At 42.7% G+C, this 18,608-nt stretch overlaps 1 protein-coding gene across 15 annotated transcripts in view; it reads left to right on the top strand.

The window, feature by feature from the left end:
* The window catches only part of CACNA1A (calcium voltage-gated channel subunit alpha1 A), a 261,713-nt gene that overhangs the window by 149,065 nt on the left and 94,040 nt on the right, over positions 1–18,608 (top strand). For all 15 annotated transcript variants that reach the window (XM_077924402.1, XM_077924392.1, XM_077924388.1 and 12 more), the window contains 11 exons: positions 1,081–1,193; positions 3,041–3,172; positions 4,155–4,227; positions 5,086–5,203; positions 5,730–5,797; positions 6,493–6,599; positions 7,551–8,360; positions 9,027–9,493; positions 10,655–10,793; positions 11,465–11,594; positions 18,501–18,560. In XM_077924402.1, coding sequence (XP_077780528.1) covers positions 1,081–1,193; positions 3,041–3,172; positions 4,155–4,227; positions 5,086–5,203; positions 5,730–5,797; positions 6,493–6,599; positions 7,551–8,360; positions 9,027–9,493; positions 10,655–10,793; positions 11,465–11,594; positions 18,501–18,560 — 2,217 coding nt within the window. The remainder of the gene's footprint in view (positions 1–1,080; positions 1,194–3,040; positions 3,173–4,154; positions 4,228–5,085; positions 5,204–5,729; positions 5,798–6,492; positions 6,600–7,550; positions 8,361–9,026; positions 9,494–10,654; positions 10,794–11,464; positions 11,595–18,500; positions 18,561–18,608) is intronic.

Below are 18,608 nucleotides of genomic sequence, written 5' to 3' on the forward strand. Positions count from 1 at the left end.
ATTGTGCGTTATGAACTCTACTTTTAATAGATATCAATCTTGAATTGCTTTTAGCAATGAAGAACAGCATAGAAGTGCAATAAATAAAAAAATTAGATAAAATAGATATATAGATGATAGATAGATAGATGATAGATAGATAGATGATAGATAGATAGATAGATGATAGATAGATAGATGATAGATAGATAGATAGATAGATAGATAGATAGATAGATAGATAGATAGATAGATAGATAGATGATAGATAGATATAGATAGATTCAGATGGTTCCTAACAAATCTAGGATTTACTGACCCTGCTGCTTGACCTACTTGGGTAGCAAAATCACCTTCTGCTTTGGTTATCTATATGACTAGAGGCTGCATCTTGCATCATGATATTCTTACAAACTGGATGTGCTCTCACATTGAAGCCAGGTTTGTCCATTCTCAAAACTTGAGCTTGAACAGCTTGATTACTGTTTGAACCCTGCCAGCCAAGACACCAGGTGTTCAAGAAACAGTAACAAAAAGCAACTTCCTGCTCACAGCCAATATTATGATTAGGTATGTCTGACATATGTTTTGAACTTTTATGCTTAGCGATCCTAAGTCTAATTGTGCAGTGAGCAGATGCAATGTGTTATTATTATATGATAGCTGCAGAAAGCTTTGTGTATGCTGCATGTTTATGAGCCAGAGTTAGGATTACCAGATGTCTAGGATTTTAGCAAGATGATGCATTTTTAAATGCCACAGCTTCATGCTGTTCTTATTTTTCAAATCTTGATATTTGCCCATCTAGTCCAGTGCTGTCTCTTCTAACTGGCAGCAGCTCTCTAGGGTTTCAGGCATAGGTCTCATCCATCACCAGACAGCCAATCCTTTTGCCTGGAGGTGCCAGGGACTGAGCCTGTGGTCTTCTGCACATAAGGCATGTGCTATAAGCACTCTCCCTATGCATATGGAGTATACAGGCTTAAGTAGATGGATGAGTAATCCTCTGTGTGTGTCTGTGTCCATGAATGCTGGCAAAAATTGTCTAGAGCATAGCCTATAATAGTGTGTTACTAAACTCATTGACTTGGTTTTTGGTAGGTTATCATTGGGAGCATCTTTGAGGTGATCTGGGCTGTGGTAAAGCCTGGCACCTCCTTTGGGATCAGCGTCTTACGAGCTCTCAGGTTACTGCGTATTTTCAAAATCACAAAGTAAGTTGTTGTTGTTGTTTTATATCAGTGCCCTAAGTGTATGTGCATGAATTAATTGGCAGGAAGACTGAGTGTGCTGTTTGTACGTGTCCCAACATGTGCTTACTTGTGCCGTTGTGTGTGTGTACACAGTGTTGCATACAAATACAGTGGTACCTCAGGTTACATACGCTTCAGGTTACATACGCTTCAGGTTACAGACTCCGCTAACCCAGAAATAGTACCTCGGGTTAAGAACTTTGCTTCAGGATGAGAATAGAAATCGTGCTCCGGCGGCGTGGCGGCAGCAGGAGGCTCAATTAGCTAAAGTGGTGCTTCAGGTTAAGAACAGTTTCAGGTTAAGAATGGACCTCTGGAACGAATTAAGTACTTAACCCGAGGTACCACTGTATGTATATGTTCTTACACACTGGAAATCTGCAATTTGTTCTGCAAGCATATATTTTACATTGTCAAAAACAAATAATTATTTAGAGCAATGGAAATATCTAAATATACCTTAAGAAGGTTTCTTCGTCCCGCTGCATCTATAAGAGCAACTTTCTGCATATATTTACAATGTAACTGCGATCTGCAGGATGTTCCTTTCACTGCTGAAACTGCCACGTCCTCTGTGTCCAAAGGGAGAGGCATTAGGATGGAAGCGAAACATCAAACAAATAAAATAAACAATCCCTTGTTTTGATGGTTTGCTTCATCCTATCTAAAAAGGAATCTTCAGCCAGCAGGCAGCAGAAGCTAAATACTGTTGGAGTGTACATCAGTTTAAGAAAAACCAGGAAGCATTAATGTGCTTGGTGGAAGCCATCTGTATATGGATCAGGAGATCGCTGCCTTTGTATATAGTCGTTAATTTCTCTAACAGTAAATATGACTTTACAAGATGACCACAGATGCATTTCCCTGTAAAAACTGGCATTTAAAAATTTGCTGTAAATATACTGTTGCTGGGTTACCCAAAGCATGGAGATGAAGCAAAGGATGTCACTATAAGTTAGGACTGGCAGAAGTCTTACTGAATGAAAAGAATTTAGGAAATAATATTGAATTTGAATTGTTTGCAATAGAAAAGGCAGAGAAAATGTTTCAGAGGAGCAGTGCTTAGAACATTGGACTGGCACCAGAGAAGCTCAGGTTCAGATCCCCTCTCTGCCATGTAGTTCTCTGGATGTCTTTGAGTTAGTCTTTGTCTCCTCACCTGACCTACTTAGGAAGGTTTTTGTAAGGATAAAATGGAAGAGAGAGAACTATATATGTTGCTCCAAGCTACTTGGAGGAAGGGTGAGGTAAAAATGTCATGAAATAAATAAAGCACTAGTCCACCTTTAAAAAATTTTTAAAAATTGTCCAGTAGCACCTTAGAGACCAACTAAGTTTGTTCTGGGTATAAGCTTTTGTGTGCATGCACACTTCTTCAGATATCTACAGATTCTTCTTCTTCAGATATCCCTACCTGAATCTAGTCCACCTTTAGTTACTGCCAGTTCCCAAAACAGGTCAGAACAAGTGGTTCAGTAGTAAAATAATTTGATTTTTAAAAATGAAAGAAAACAAGACAAAACCTCTACTATCTTATCAAGAGTTGCAGTTGCAGGTCGTTTACATATCCAAATTACCAACAATATGCAAGAAAATGTTATTTTGTATTAATTATTGTGGATTACACATATATTGTTTGTAGCAGCTGAAGCTAGCTAAATTATGATCTTGCATCCTGACAGCCTTCACCAGGCCTGAGTGGAAATATCCTTTCTATCATGTGACCCCTGGAATGAATGTTTGCTATATGATGTGTGGCCCTAGAAGACAGATTTCCCTGCTAGCTCACATGTGGATTCTCTTGACAGGTACTGGGCTTCCCTACGAAACCTAGTCGTATCTCTGCTGAACTCCATGAAGTCCATCATCAGCCTCCTTTTCCTCCTCTTCCTGTTCATAGTCGTCTTTGCCCTTTTGGGAATGCAACTCTTTGGGGGCCAGTGAGTAATGGGAAAAGCTGGGGGGGTGACATTTCTTCCAACATCCTTAGAGTGAATACTTGGGCCCTGTTCAGATGTCACAATAATGGCCTTTGAAACCATGGTTAAGGTTTGTACCTGCACACTCCCTCCTGCCCCTTGCCTCCCTGCTTTCTGGATCCTCTTTGATGTTAATAGCATGACTTGTTAAACCACCTTTTTCATGATGTCACTCATGATATCAAATCCTGATTTCATAGCCTACAGTGCTTGTAGGCAGTGCTTAAACCACAGTTGACTGGTTCACATGTCACAAGACATTGTGGTTTAGCAAGCCAGGCTGTAAGCACTAAAACTCAAGAGGGAATGGGAAAGCACAGGCACAAAGCTTGTTACCGCTTGCATAAACTATGGTCTATCAGATGAGGATTGTGGTGTCTGAACCCATCCCAGGTCTTGGCCATTGTTCCACTAGGGCATCACACTAACTCATCACAACTCATTTTGGCAATAGGAGCTAGAGTATGCAGATGCTCATGTCTGTAGTAATATAGAAGTATTCCACACATCCATGCATGCACACACACATAGCCAGAATCTCTACGGTCTTTCTAGAAAGCTCCTGCTTTTGATCAACTTTAGAATGGAGAAATCAAATAGGGAACCAATAAGCTAGGGTTCCTCTCCAGTTTCTTCTAGGGACCCTGATGCTAGAAACTCATCTCTGCCCACAGCTACAATGTTTTTGCTAGACTTGGAGAGTCTGTGATGTCTCTCTCTCTCTTTCTCTCTCTCTCTACACACACACACACACACACACACACACACACACACACACTATCAAGATTCACACAACTGCCCACATTTCTGTGGTATCTGCAGTTCCTTTAGCAGACAAAGCTAGGATTTGGATGCGAGCTGACTAAGATGGATAGAGTTGAAGTACCTTAGGATCTGTAACTAACATCTCTGTTTCTGTTGGATTGGTGTTTCTCTTGCTCAGGTTCAATTTTGAGGATGGAACCCCTCCGACCAACTTTGACACTTTCCCAGCAGCAATAATGACAGTATTTCAGGTATGCAGGGGGAATGGGAAGGAGGCTGCATTCCCTGTCCTGCTTGTCTTTCTGTCCCTGGAATGAGTCTCATGTAGGGTGACCATCTGAGCTGGGATTATGTGTTGATATGTCCAAAAAGTCCACATAGCACCAGTTCTTCTCTTCTCTTAGTTGTCATAGATTATTATTCACATTAAATTGGATAGTGATGTAGCAACAAAAATGTAACAAAATCTGGCAGCCTGGAGTTGGGGTGATAGTTGAATTTTAGAGACTTGGGTTGTAGAACTGCTGAATCAGCCCCTTAGGATTGGGGTGCTCATACTTTCAGAAGTGTATTTATTGCCACTCTTTGTGTTCTTTTGTTTTTGTATGTGCATTGGAGTAAGCAGGATTATTCATAGAAATATATCTTGGATAATTGTATGTAGGTTTGCATCATTAGAATATCTTTGTTTTAAACCTGAGAATTCTTGCCACTCTTTTACTTTTTCCCCTATAAACAAGAAGCAAGTGACCAATTGTTCCTTGCTGCATTCCTTTTAGTTTGTGCCGCTGAATTAATTTGAATATTGCATGGCTTGATTTATTTAATTGCCTTGAGTTCTGTTGAAAAACCATTCTAGAAGTCTGGTAGATAAAAACATTTCAAATAGAAGAAACTAGTGAAACAGAGCACTATTCAGCATCATAACACAGAATAAAACACTTACATTAGAAAGTAGTAGATTACATGAAAAACCTCTTCAGAATCTTCTATTTAAGTTCTGACCCTGTTTGATCAATAATGAATTCCCTTTCCAATACTACCATTGACTCAGCTGAGGAATCTATCAATTTCATCTGGAATTTCTAGTTATATATTGCATATTTCAGATCTTGACTGGTGAAGACTGGAACGAAGTAATGTATGATGGTATCCGATCTCATGGCGGTGTCGATACAGGAATGATGTTCTCAGTCTATTTCATTGTACTGACTTTGTTTGGTAACTGTATCCTTTGTTGAGAAATATATAGTTCTCAAATGTTTATGGGACTAGATTATGAACTCTGAGGCAATAACTACTGGTTATAAAAGCAGGAGGTGTCTGGGAACGAGGATTCTTTGGTGGTTCTTCCATCTTTACTGTTGAATGTGTTACATGGTTGGGGAAATACATCCTCAGTTGAACTTGTTTCCTTCTGTTTAAAATAATGGAGAAATTCCAGTCTGTTAGTACTGGGACCGAGAAATGGTAAAGTCAGTACTTTACATGCTAAAATAAAAGGTCCCCTTTATAAATCTTGAAATTACACTCATTTGGGACACTCCTTCTGAAGGGAGTTGTGGAATAAGATGAACCTCTGGTGCTGAAATAGGCATTAGGTGTGGGTGACTAATTCTGTTAACTCTGCAGTCTGGGTAACCATTTTGGGGAAACCCTGCAAGGGAAACCAAGCATTTGACAACTCTTCAGGTAGTCAAGTGAAAATGAAACTAGAACTGCTTTTGGTTTTGCCTTGACCCTCAACATTCAGACACTTTGCTCAATGTATTCTTGGCTATCGCAGTGGATAATCTTGCCAACGCTCAGGAGCTCACCAAGGTGGGATTACTTCTCCACCACTGGGAAAACTGGGGCTACGGGGAGATATGCTTATTGAATGGGGTGATTACAGGGCTGGGTTTCCTGTATACTGAAAACAGGATTGTGTAGGTGAATGGCTTCCCTCTGCTTCATTTTCTGATTTCTGACAGTCCAAGGGTTGGCACAGGTGATAGTCTAAACCAATGACTAATTGTGTTAAAACCTGGTGCTAGCTGATCCTTCTTCCTACAGATGTCTGGATGCATCCTAACTCTTGTGTAATTATGCCTAAAATTATATTTTGAACCTCTTTCTTTCATGAACAGGACACTGGCTCTGTCCTGTTACTGCCAGGGTAGCTAATCAGTGGCCCTCCAGATATTGTGGACTCAAATTCCCATTAGCCTCCCAGCCAGCACAGCCAATGGCTAGGCATGATGGGAGCAGTTAATTCAACCACACCTGGAGGGCCACAGGTTTGCCATCCTTGCTCTGTTGGAATTGCATTCCTGTCATGAAAGAGGCAATTCAGCCCTTTCTGTGATTGGGAAAGGAATCACAGGACAGTTGTGAAAGCAGCTGTTACGGTTAGCTTAGTGGCACTGGCATTTCCTCATGAACATTAAGTGCCCCCCTCCCCCGCTCAGACACATAGATATGGGCACTAAACCTCAGGGCAGTGGCAACTCAACTCTAATGTATGGGCTTCACAGGATGAGCAAGAAGAAGAAGAAGCTGCCAGCCAGAAACTTGCCCTCCAGAAGGCAAAGGAAGTAGCAGAAGTGAGCCCTCTGTCTGCAGCCAACATGTCAATAGCAGCGTAAGTGTTGTCTTGATTTACCTCAGCCCCACATGACCCCTGGGTTTCTGTCTCACAAATGCAAAGCAGAGCAGGCTTACATGTAGCTCTGGATCTCAGTAAAAGGTTCCCACTGGGGGGCGAGTAGGAACAGTTTGGGTCCTGTAAACTGTGAGGAACACTTGCTTATGGAAGGAGAAGTTGGCCCTCACCAGCCCCAGCCTTCTATCAGAAAGTGCTGGCTTCTTGCATGTCCAAAGAGAACACTATAAAGAGAAATGAGGCAGGAATACAAACTGTGACCCAAATTACTTTAGTTTGTGCATCGTCTAATAGGGGTTTTTGCAAGTAAAAGTAGTAGGAGTAAAGTCTGTATGAATAATGAATAGCTGCCTAAGTCCAACCTGACCTTCCAACATTTCCTAGAGAGGAATCAATATGGCATCTGTGGTGGTGATAGAATAGCTAGGGAAGAGTAAATGGCCAAAAAAAGTGCTAGGAAAGATGTTCAGCCACAGTTGCTGTTCTGTTTTAACCTGCCGTTTGCTGAATCAGGAAGAAGAGCTGTAGTGTCAGCAGCTGGGCCAAGTCATGTCTGCACACATCTGGATTAATGTGCAACATTCATTCCTGTCCATGCCAGAAGCAGCATGTAAACCAAATTCTTCCTTTGGGCTTCCATGCTGCTTCCAGCATTGCCAACAGCATGTATAAGTGGAGAGTTTTACTCTAGGATCTTTTGCAACTTCACAGTTCTTTGGATTGCATTATGCTCTGCAGGCACAGCCTGACCGCATCTGAAAGGAATGATTAATTGGCTGGATACAGATTGATTTAATAGGAACACCAGAAAGTCAGAACCAGAGCAGGAAAATGGCGTCCTTGAGGATGTGGCGTGAGATGGTATTGGTTTAGGCAGGAGTGCTGAAGCTAAGGGTGCATTTCAAGAAACTGTTTCTGTTTTGTCTTCAGGAAAGAGCAGCAAAAGAACCAGAAGGGCGCTAAATCAGTGTGGGAGCAACGGACAAGTGAGATGCGGAAGCAAAACTTGTTGGCAAGCCGGGAGGCACTATACAATGAACTGGACCCTGAGGATCGCTGGAAGGTCACATTTGCCCGCCAAATGCGACCAGATATGAAAACCCACTTAGACCGGCCACTAGTGGTAGATCCTCAGGAGAATCGAAATAACAACACCAACAAGACACGTCCCAGTGAGCCACCCTTGGACCCCCACTTTGGACAGCAGCGGCCTGAAGAGTTCCTAAGAAAGCCACCTCGCTACCATGAGCACCCCCGAGACCCCCACATATATGAGCGCCCTGACTCAGGGAGCATGGAGCCACGACGCCCACGGAGCAGCAGCAAGGAAATTGATTTCAACCAGGAAAGTGGATACCATGAGATTGACTATTCTAGCAAGGAGCACAATGCCATCCTTGAGCGTGGTTACCGTGGTGACTGTGACTCACAGCGAATCAAGGCCTTGGACCCCCACCGCCGGCACCGAGGCAGCAAAGAGAGCCGAAGTGGGTCACCGCGTACAGGCGATGGTGACCGGGAGCACCGGCGGCATCGGCCTCACCGCCGGGCACCAGATGAGGGAGGGGGGGAGGAGACAAGCAAAGCTGAGCGCAGGCCTCGGCATCGTGAAGGGAGCAGGCCTGCACGCAGTGATGTGGATGGGGAGCAGCCTGATGGAGAAAGGCGCCGACGGCACCGACATACTGCACAGTCCACCTATGAAGCTGATGGCAAGGAGCGACGGCACCGGCGCAGGAAGTAAGTAGGGATAGAAAGGAGACTCCTCAGAAGCAATGGAGCCTGGTTCCCTCATAGCACCCATTCCCCTCAGAACACCAATTTGCCTTTAAATATTACTAGGCTGTTTGAGATCAGTATAGAGTTAAGAACCTCACATTCAGATGCTCATGTTGCTGAAGCAAGACCAGCTCAGAACCCACAAGGTTATCTAGTGAGGAAATTCTTAGTGACTAGGTCATCTGCCCCTCTGGAAAGAAAGTTTAGTTTAGTATATGTGTGGATATGGTCAAAATAAGCAAGGCTCTTTTGCTAAACCTGCCATCCTGCTGGCCTATTGCTGTATTGAGCCAATAGCCATCAGGGAACTTGGTTGAAGCTGGACTGAAGGCAGTTAAGCTGGGGTAAGATTAATAGCTGAAACGATAGACAATTTGACTAATACAGCTGCATTATGTGCACATAGGAAGATAGTCTGGCTCTGGTGGGTTAAGGCAATGTCATGTGGGTAATGATGATGCAGCTGTAGAAGTGGAGAGTGTAGGTAATGCTTGTGCTAGAATGAAGCAATTGTCACGTGAGCAGGCAGTTTCAAACCCCACTTGCTATTGTGCTAGTTGCATTTCAGTGACCCATTGATATAAACGTTTCGACCTGTGATCAAACTTTTTCTTTTTAATTATACAGAGAGAACCAAGGCTCTGGCCTTCCACCTGGACCAAACCTATCCACCACACGGCCAATCCAACAGGATATGGGGCGTTTGGAGCCCCCAGTGGCTGAGGATATTGACAACATGAAGAACAATAAGCTGGCAACCAATGAGACCTCAAACCAACATCCCATCAGCCACCCTCAGAATCCTACCAAAGGAGGCAGCCACTCAAATTCCACACCAAGCCACCTGCCCCCAAACCCACCTGTTCCCTTGGACCAACCACTCCCCAACTCTCAGAACTCTACCAGTCGCCGGACTCCCAATAACCCTGGCAATCCATCCAGCCCTGGACCCCCTAAAAACCCAGAGAACAGCCTCATTGTCACTAATCCCACCACCCAGAACAATCCACCCAAAACTGCCAAGAAAACAGAGCACACTGTGGTGGAAATCCCACCCACCTTTCCACCACCAATCAACAACGCTATCATGCAAGGTGAGCACTGGGTGCACTGTGTCTGTAGGGCTAGAGCCAGACAACATGGATATGAGGCAGAAGAATTATAGGCACATGTTTGAGATGCAAGTTGGATGGAATTTCATGAGAGGAAAGGATAGAGAAGGCTTTGTTTTGCTTGTGTGGAAGGCAGGAGGAAGTAACCATCACAGGCAATAAAAGAGACAAAATTAATTTGTAGAGCACTCACATAATGGTGTTTGTGGTTAGTTCTACCTATTTTCTTGTATTGGTGTAATGGCTGTGCCATCAGCTATGTTACTCCAGGTCATGTTTGTGTCTAGCCCAATGGCTATGTCAGTGGACTGATGTTCTGAGTGTGAGTTGGCTCTGTTCCTGTCACAGTTGTACTGACATGCATCTGCATGTGCCTCTTAGCTGCTGAATTTCTGTGTGTCTGTATCTGTGTTGCCTTGGATATCCTGAAGATTTGTTGTCTCTTTTATGCTGAGTGTATATAAACCTGTCAGAGGAAACTAAGACTACAGCAACTGTTACATGATAAGTATGACAAGCCACCATATTCTGAATTGCTGAGGACTTCATTGCACAGAGCAGAATGTACACACTTTACACCTGGGAAAGATTTTTTAAAAAAATCTGTTGCATCTGTATATATCAAGGGCTTTTAGTTGTAAATTATCTTAAATATTTATGGCATGGTAAATTGAGTAAATAAAAGAATAAAATATTGGGGATACTGCTGGCCTGCTACACATATTGTCCAGGTCGGTGTGTGCTATGGTTCAAGAGGCTTTGTCTTTCTGACTGTGTTGGAGCATTTCCATACACAAGTTGTCATGCATCTGTCTGAGTCCTGCAAACCTTTGTGCAGATATTTTTGCATCCCAGAATTAGATGTCAATATCTACTTTGTACACTTCGTGTTTTCTGTAGGCATATGCAGTGCACCAGTAAAAAAACAAAAACAAAACCTGTTTCTATATGTAGAGTATCCAACATCCTGGTCTCCATATTTGTCCTTAACTTGCTCCCCAACTCCCCCAAAAGACTACTCACCATAAGTTTCTGCATATGCAGAACTGACTGGATCAACTTTTGCTAAAACGGTACTGGGAGGACTGAGAGAGGGAACATATCAAGACTGATCACTTATATTTTTCTCCACCTATTCACCAGTCAATAAGAATGCCAACCCTGAACCTCTGCCCAAGAAGGAGGAAGAAAAAAAGGAGGAGGAGGAAGAAGATGATGGAGGGGAGGGACCCAAGCCTATGCCACCATACAGCTCTATGTTCATTCTCTCAACCACTAACCCGTAAGTATTGCTCCATTATGGACTGAAAGATAGCTGGGAACCTGATACCATAGTTCACAAATGGTTAGAGTGTGTGAAAATTGGATACTTGGCTGGATTATGCAGAGGATTCATTCAGAGGATGGAGGACTGCTTGTTTGCAGAGACTGAGTCTTTGGGGCTCTGATTTAGGTTGAATATGTCAATTTTTGTGAACACGTGCAGAGAATGAGAAGGATCATGCTGGCTGGATTCATGAGACTGATCCACAACTAGGCTCAGAGATATTAAGGTTGGCTTATGCACCAGAACCTAATATATATTGGTGGCTTTGACTATTTTCAATCAATCAATCAATCAATCAATCAATCAATCAATCAATAATAAATAAATAAATAAATCAGAGCTGAAGACAAATCCCCTCTCAAAAGTCTCCACTCCAGCTTGTGGAGAACTTGAGTGGCAGTGAAATGGGCATCACTATTTTTCACTGAATTTCTCTGGGGGAGAAAGTGGTCTTTTTCCAGCAATAAAAAAATACAGTGGGAAATTTTCTAAAAAATATATATTCCGAGTAATTCTCACTCAGCTCCAAAATAAATATTTTATCTAATTCAGTAGGAGAAATGTAGCCATTTGCTCAGCACTTGTGACACCCTTCCACAGAATATGCTTTTGCCTATTGGTACTAGGTTTCGGCGGCTCTGTCATTACATTGTCAACCTGCGCTACTTTGAAATCTGCATCCTGATGGTGATTGCCATGAGCAGCATTGCTTTGGCTGCTGAAGATCCTGTGCAGCCAAGTGCTCCCCGTAACAATGTAAGTCCTTCCTGCGTTCCTTTACTTTTATCTGTGAATCTCCATTGCAGCTCCTGCTCTCCTCTGACTTTGAAGATGAATCATAGGATACCAAAATAGATATGTGGCCAGCTCTGGAAGGCCCACCGTTTGGATGGGGAAGACTATGTCTCTAAGTTAGCCTTGATGGGTACGACTGTGGCCTGATCGAAATGTCTCTAGGCAGTGAGACATCTTGCTATAGAAACATTGGATGTTGTAGCCATGGTTTGCTCCAAAATCGAGTTCATGAGCAGGGAATCTCAAGCTTGGGGCTGAATGTGGTCCTCCAGGCCTCTGTAGTTGGCCTTTGGGACCCTCCCTAGGCCATGCCCACTCTGTAGGCCTCCCCACTCACTGGCTGCACTCCCTCCTCAAATGCTTTTGCCTGGCTGGTATGTGTACTTGAACCGTGGTTCCTCTTTCTTGCCTGAATGGAAGTGTGTGTGATTCCTCACCGTGGTCTAGTTTGATGGGACTGGCCAGGAGCAAAGCTGGACAGTGACCCAGTAAGGACATTTGGGAGGCTGCTGTACAGGAGTTCCATCAAAAAGTAAACCAGGGAGGTCTGGTGGAATAAAAGGAACTCCTGGTCAGTTAGCATAAGTACCTTCCACATCTCTGCTGGTCCAACCTGCAGCTCTGTCTCTCCTCCTTTAGTAATAGAAATACAAATTTTATTATTTGTACCCTGCTCATCTGACTGGGTTGCCTACCTACTGTTGCTCCCTTAATTCCACATTTTATATGGGAGTTCTTGGTATGTGTAGAGATGTCAGATGGTCCTCAGCTATATAGCACCTCATACCAGTGCCCTTGTAAGATCCATATTGTATTAGCCTGCTGCATGTTCTGTCTACATCTGGGATTGGTGACCACCTAGGAGTTGTACTGACTGTCCGAACCTATGATCCAATTAGTATGATTTTCAGTAGAGCCACGTAGAACTCAGCATATGATTGCATGGCTTTGTGTTCACTTTACCATACATTCCAAACTTTGACTGAATATGGATAGAGCTTGGAAGGAAGGAATGGGAACTAGAGCTCAAGATCGTATTGGAACTTAGGTGCATCTTGCTTATTTTCTGTCCTTCCTGCCGCTGTCCAGCTTTCTAACTGATTGAGATAATCTGATAGACAACCATACTAGGGCGACTTACCAGTGTCATGTCAGCTGTCAAATTCATAAACTTCACTGGCCCCAGTGAGTGAAATGTTGGCGATGGGCCTTTGAGAGAGAAGCCTGTCAGGGGACTGCCATTGGAACAGGGGAGGGAGACAGGGGGGCCGTTAGAATACAGAGAGCCTCCGAAACGCCTGAGGAGCAGTTCCTCTTCCAGCGGTGGGAAAAGCCACACCTCCAGTGGAGAAGAGAGGGAAGGGGCCAACCAAGTGAGGAAAGGGCTTGAGGATGCTGCTGAGAGCCCCAGCGCCTCACCTCGCGGAGCTGGCCAGGAGGGACGCACGCCACTTCCGTTGCCCAGCTTGCACAGAGGGGTGAAACACAAGGAGGGGAGGAGGAGGCTTGGGGTGCCGAAGTTCTTACGTTGGGGGAGAAGCTGGAAGGGGCCACTCCCGTATTCTGCAAGTGACTAAGATGGACATGAACTTTGTAGATCTGCACTGTAAATAGTTTGCACAATAAAACCTGTAAAAGACAGGTTGGCGTCCTGCCTGGTTACTCACGAGCAACCACCATCAGCATCTGACAGAACCCCTTTGCCTTATGTTCTCCAAGACCTTATGGACAGCTTCATACATTAATGATTTTTCTACATGGATATTGCTCTTTGTAGGCAAAATCTTGTATATCCTCATATCAGACAAGGGTTCAGATGTCTATTTCAATGTGTGCATGCAGCCAAATAGACAAATGTGAGTTGGTTGCACGTGATGGTGTAGTTTTTTCTACACTGAGGTGATTTTCATATAGGGAAATTGTCATGCATATAGAAGCCTTATGTCTGGTATTAGCCAGTCCTTTAAGAATATTGTAAAAAATAATATTTGGGGTGGGATTGTTATTAACACTACTGATCTTATAATATTATATGTGAAAAGCAAAAATCCCTCTTCCAGTCTCTGACTTTCTGAGAAAAGCAGCTGGGATTTAAATAGGTTAGGAGGGAGGTGTAGTGGTATAAAGGGAGAGAAAGAGATAAATCACAGCCTGGCTCTGCTACCAGCTTACACTGCACTTTCTTTTTCAAGAGCTTTGCTGGACAGGTCCCATGAGATATCCCTACGGAAAAATGAGTGAAATAATTAGAGCAGCATCTCCACTAGAGATGGGCAGGAGGGAGGGCCTCTACTGGGCTTCTCTGTTTCATGCAGTAATAAGAAACCTTTGTGCTGGGATGAGGATAAAATCAATAGAATACATCCCAATAACCAAAGGACCCCCCCCCCCCCAGCTTTATGCTAGCTGAACATAAGAATAACCTGGCCCAGGGTGGGCATCCAGCACCAGTGTCATACATCTTAGGATGCTAAAGGAGTTCAGTTTCTGTACATTCTGGTGCAAACTGACCTGATACATACCTGCAGGCCTAATGTGTGGACTGAAACAATTTCACACTTTTCCAAATAGTGCAATGTAGCTCTTGGCTCAATGATGCACCAAAATGCATTACAATGTTCATTTTAGAGTAAAGTACATATAAACATGTAATTTTGACATAAAATAAGTTTTACTCAAAGTAGGCCCATTAAAATAAAATAAGCATGACTGTTATGTCTATTAATTTCAGGGGGTCTACTCTGAGTAAAACTTAGTTGAATAACATACCACTCTATGTATTTAAATACAACTTCTAGTGTGGATTCAAAGATCACTGATTAATGTGGAAACAGGTCAAAAGATGTGTCAACAGATATGGATGAAAACAAACAAAAATTGATATGGACCAGGAACAGACTGAACTATGTACATTTGGGACTATTAATACCCAGTAAGATAGTGTGTAACTGGCAGAAGTGAAGGCCATCTTCACTACCAAAGCAAAGAGTAAAACCTGTTAAAGGGCATGTCAAGGGAGGTATTAACATGATTTGGACATATCTTAATGGTTGAATTTTGTTTTTATTCCCATTTCCTGTGTTTAATGAGCTGTGACCTCTGCAGCTTATTGACTACATGGCATCTCCATGCACCCTGGTGATTTCCCCCTTTTCTTTCAGACTGTCTAATGTGGATACCAAAACAATTTTGGCTTATTTTTGTTTGTGGCTCCTATTCTGAAAAGGAATTTTCCTGCACAAAATTGAAAAAAAAGCTTTACATATAGGCAAATATTCAGTGATTTAAAAAACCCCTGCTAGTTTAAGATCAGAGTTAAGATGTTGTCCTTGTCCTGTGTTGCCTTATGAAGCCTATGGCCCTTAATGTATTGCTAGAGGACTCATGTCAGTTTGTGGCTTATATCATAGCTAGCAGGATGGGTTAAAGAGTAGCAGAGTGGGGAATCCTCTGATACACTAGGGGTGAGACTGGTACAGTACTGCTACCAATGACTTGGGACATGGGGTGTGCAGACCTCTTTCCTAGCACCTTTACAACGGAAGATTATACCAAAAAACAGTAAAGCAAGTTTTGGAAATAATCCAGCCATTTCATAGATTTTAAGGAGGCAACAAGAAAAGGAACGGGTTTCTTAATTATTTATATTTCAGTGCATATGTAGGCCAGTGCCTCTTCCCCTCTAAAAAAGCTCTCATGGGAACTTACAGAGAATATCAAGTTAGATAAGGGAGCTTACAAATCTTAGTCCACACATATTTTCTGTTGCAAACTGATATTCAGAGGGTGCAATCTGAAGCAAAGCAGTTGTGTTCTGGAAGAGGGAATTCAGTTGCTTCATAAGGCACCACAGGACAGCATGAGGCATCTTTGCTGTTCACAGGAATTCCAAACTCCCCATATGGATTTGGGCCTGAAAGACCAAGGAAAAGTGTAGGTTCATGGGGAATAAGTTGTAAGCAAGCGCAATTTGCACATCGCACAACATCATTCCTGATTATGAGGTTCATCTGTTAAGGCATCAGCCTTAGCTTCCAATTTCCCAGCTTTGCAGAGCTTGAGTCAACACGAGACAGCCCTAACTCTAATCTTAAACCAGCAGGTTTTATGATTTAATTTCACAGGTTTTTAAAAAGAAAATGTATTAAAATACTGGAGTCTGCTAAACATGAAAGTAGTTGTTTTGTAACTATTAATTGTTGGATATAATTGGGAATTCTCCATTATGCACTTTCATTCATACTCTTAACTTTACACTGCACTGCAGCCTGTTATGAAGAATGTACAGTACAGTATTTAGCAAACTGAAAGGCAACTCGCAGTGTTACAAAGCTTGGTCTAGAGCCTGACAATTTTAAACTGCTAACCACATGGCATCTTATTTTCAAAGTAAAGAAGAAAGGAAATGAAGACTTTAGGTACCATTATGTTCAGTAGGCTATCATAGAAAAATCTGACCTGGATCTGTCGAACCTACAAACCAATTGACAGGGGCATGCTGCCCTCAGGATAGTCTATGCTCCCGCTCTTTCAGGATCTGTTAAACACGCTCTCTCTCTCTTTCTCTCTCTCTCTCCCACCCACACCCATATTTATCTTTAACTGTGCAATGTGTGCAAATGGATATGCTATATACTGAAGTTCTCACCCTGGGCCAGCAGGGGGATACTGTAGATAGTTTTCACTCAGGTCCGCATATGCAAATAAGGAATTGAAAGTGACGTTCACTGATTAGATAGTTACAGAAAGTTGTTACTGTTGCTTTGTAGTTGAGCTCTCTATAAGCAGGTTGGCTGAACCCTTCAGTTCAGTTCTGTTCTGGCCTGTGAATAAACAAGAGCTGTCTGAAGAATCACTGTGTCATCTGATATGTTCACCCACAACTTAACAGGATAGATGTGCCTCTTCTACGTTTAGAAAGATTTGCTGTTCTGAGTGATCTTGCACAGGCTTACAGTATACCTCATTGTTTTACTTCCTCACCTTCTGGCAAACTAACTCCCTAAGGCCTCAGAAATTATCTCCATATTGCTTCAGTTGTCACTTAACTGCCGCCCCTCCCCCACATGAGAACAGTGCTGGACATGCTTGACCTCTGTGGTAAACAGCTTCCAGTGGCCTAAAGGGACTTTGTACCTATATCTTTTTTTTAAAAAAAAATTGCTATTGCTGGCTGTTCACCAAAAAAATCCAATTCTCAGCAAAAACAACATTTTGGAGCCTGTATCAATAACAGCACAACATGGCTGCCATAGCTGAGCCTGCCTAGTCACAAAATGACCACCAAGACACCCCTGTCCCCATTCCCCTCCAATAAATTCCTGTTCAATTGATTCCCGAGTCACTCCTTTCCTCTACGTCAGAAAACTCATCCCCACGCTCTTTCTCTCCTATAGATAGCAACTGTGGCAGTGTAATCTCATACCCTCCAACATTTCTCCAATGAAAATAGGGACATCCCATTCCATAATGATGATTTTACCCCACACATCTTACTGGGTTGCCCCAGCCACTCTGGGCAGCTTCCAACATATATAAAAATAATAATTAAACATTTTTTTAAAAAATCCCTATACAGGATTGCCTTCAGACGGCTCGGGGGTCGGATAACTCCATACCCTCAAGTGAAAATAGGGATATCCTAAGGAAAAGTGGGACATTCCAGGATCAAATCAGAAACTGGAACAGCTTCTGTAAATCAGGGATGTCCCTGGAAAATAGGGATACTTGGAGGGTTTGTAATCTTGCGAAACACATGACATTTGTTTAATCCAGAGGTCATCAAGTTCTTTGCATCTAGGGACATATTTGGAATTTTGTGAAGTTGTTGAGGGCACCAGTCACAAAATGGCTGCTGCCAGGGTGGTGGCCTAATGCAAAATGGCTGCTGCCTCCTCAACAGCAGGATTGGACAAACGGCCAGGACGACTGCAGAGGAGGCAAATTTTTGCTCTGCTTTTGCTGCTGCTCCCTAAAAATGGAGGAGAGATACTGAACTATCACTGGAGGACACATCCCCCCCCCACTGATTTACATCAACTGGCCTTGCCACAAAGTTTCTGGGCAGAGTGGGGAGATTAAACAAAAACAAAATACAGCCTAGTTAATATGAATGATCTTTGGGCCATGGAGGGATGTGTTAGTGTTGAGTTATTTTTTTTTATCTGATGGTTAGGGGATGGGAGAGTTGTTTTGTTTATTGTTAGCGTTTATTGTTTTTGTTTTTCCAATATGTTGTATGGGATCAGTGTAAATGTGGCACTTTTGTAGACCTCATCAGGTAAATCGTGTATGTCAAATTCCAAATCATTAGCCCACCAGTTGCTATTTTTATAAGCTATAAAATGTTTATGCATGTAATCACAGAACCTTGTTTTTGCTACTCTAACTATATGCCCCTATAAATCAGCCCTTTTCTAATAGCAACATCAGAAGCCAAAGGACAGCTGTAACTCCCATGGAGATAGGATGTTACACATGCAGATGCTTTTTATGTTTCCATTAGCATCTTCCACAGATAACAATGGTTACAATGGGAACTCCATAAGGTGGTAGTAGAGTAAAACACAATTCTAAATTCTGACCCTCATTACAGATCAGTAAGGCTGTGGTATCTCATAAAAGATGGAGAAGTGACCAGAATGCAGTATGGATTACTTTATTGATTCTAGATAATATAAGAGTCTTTAATCTGTCATTTGTTGCTTTGAACCTTATCTCCTGCATGCTGCTGACTAGATTGTGTTTAGAGACAAAATGGAAGCCAAGGTCTGCCTTGGTCACGAGTTTGGTTAGGATTTATGACTTCAGAGATGTGGTGAGACCTGAACTATATTTTTAATTCCTTTATGTCATTTCTCCCTGTAGGTTCTCCGTTACTTTGACTATGTCTTCACAGGTGTCTTCACCTTTGAAATGGTTGTTAAGGTTAGTAATTGGGGAACTGGGCTTGAGCCTGTGATCTCATGACATTTT

This window comes from Podarcis muralis, chromosome 2, assembly GCF_964188315.1.
Source record: "Podarcis muralis chromosome 2, rPodMur119.hap1.1, whole genome shotgun sequence".
In the NCBI taxonomy this organism is placed as follows: domain Eukaryota; kingdom Metazoa; phylum Chordata; class Lepidosauria; order Squamata; family Lacertidae; genus Podarcis; species Podarcis muralis.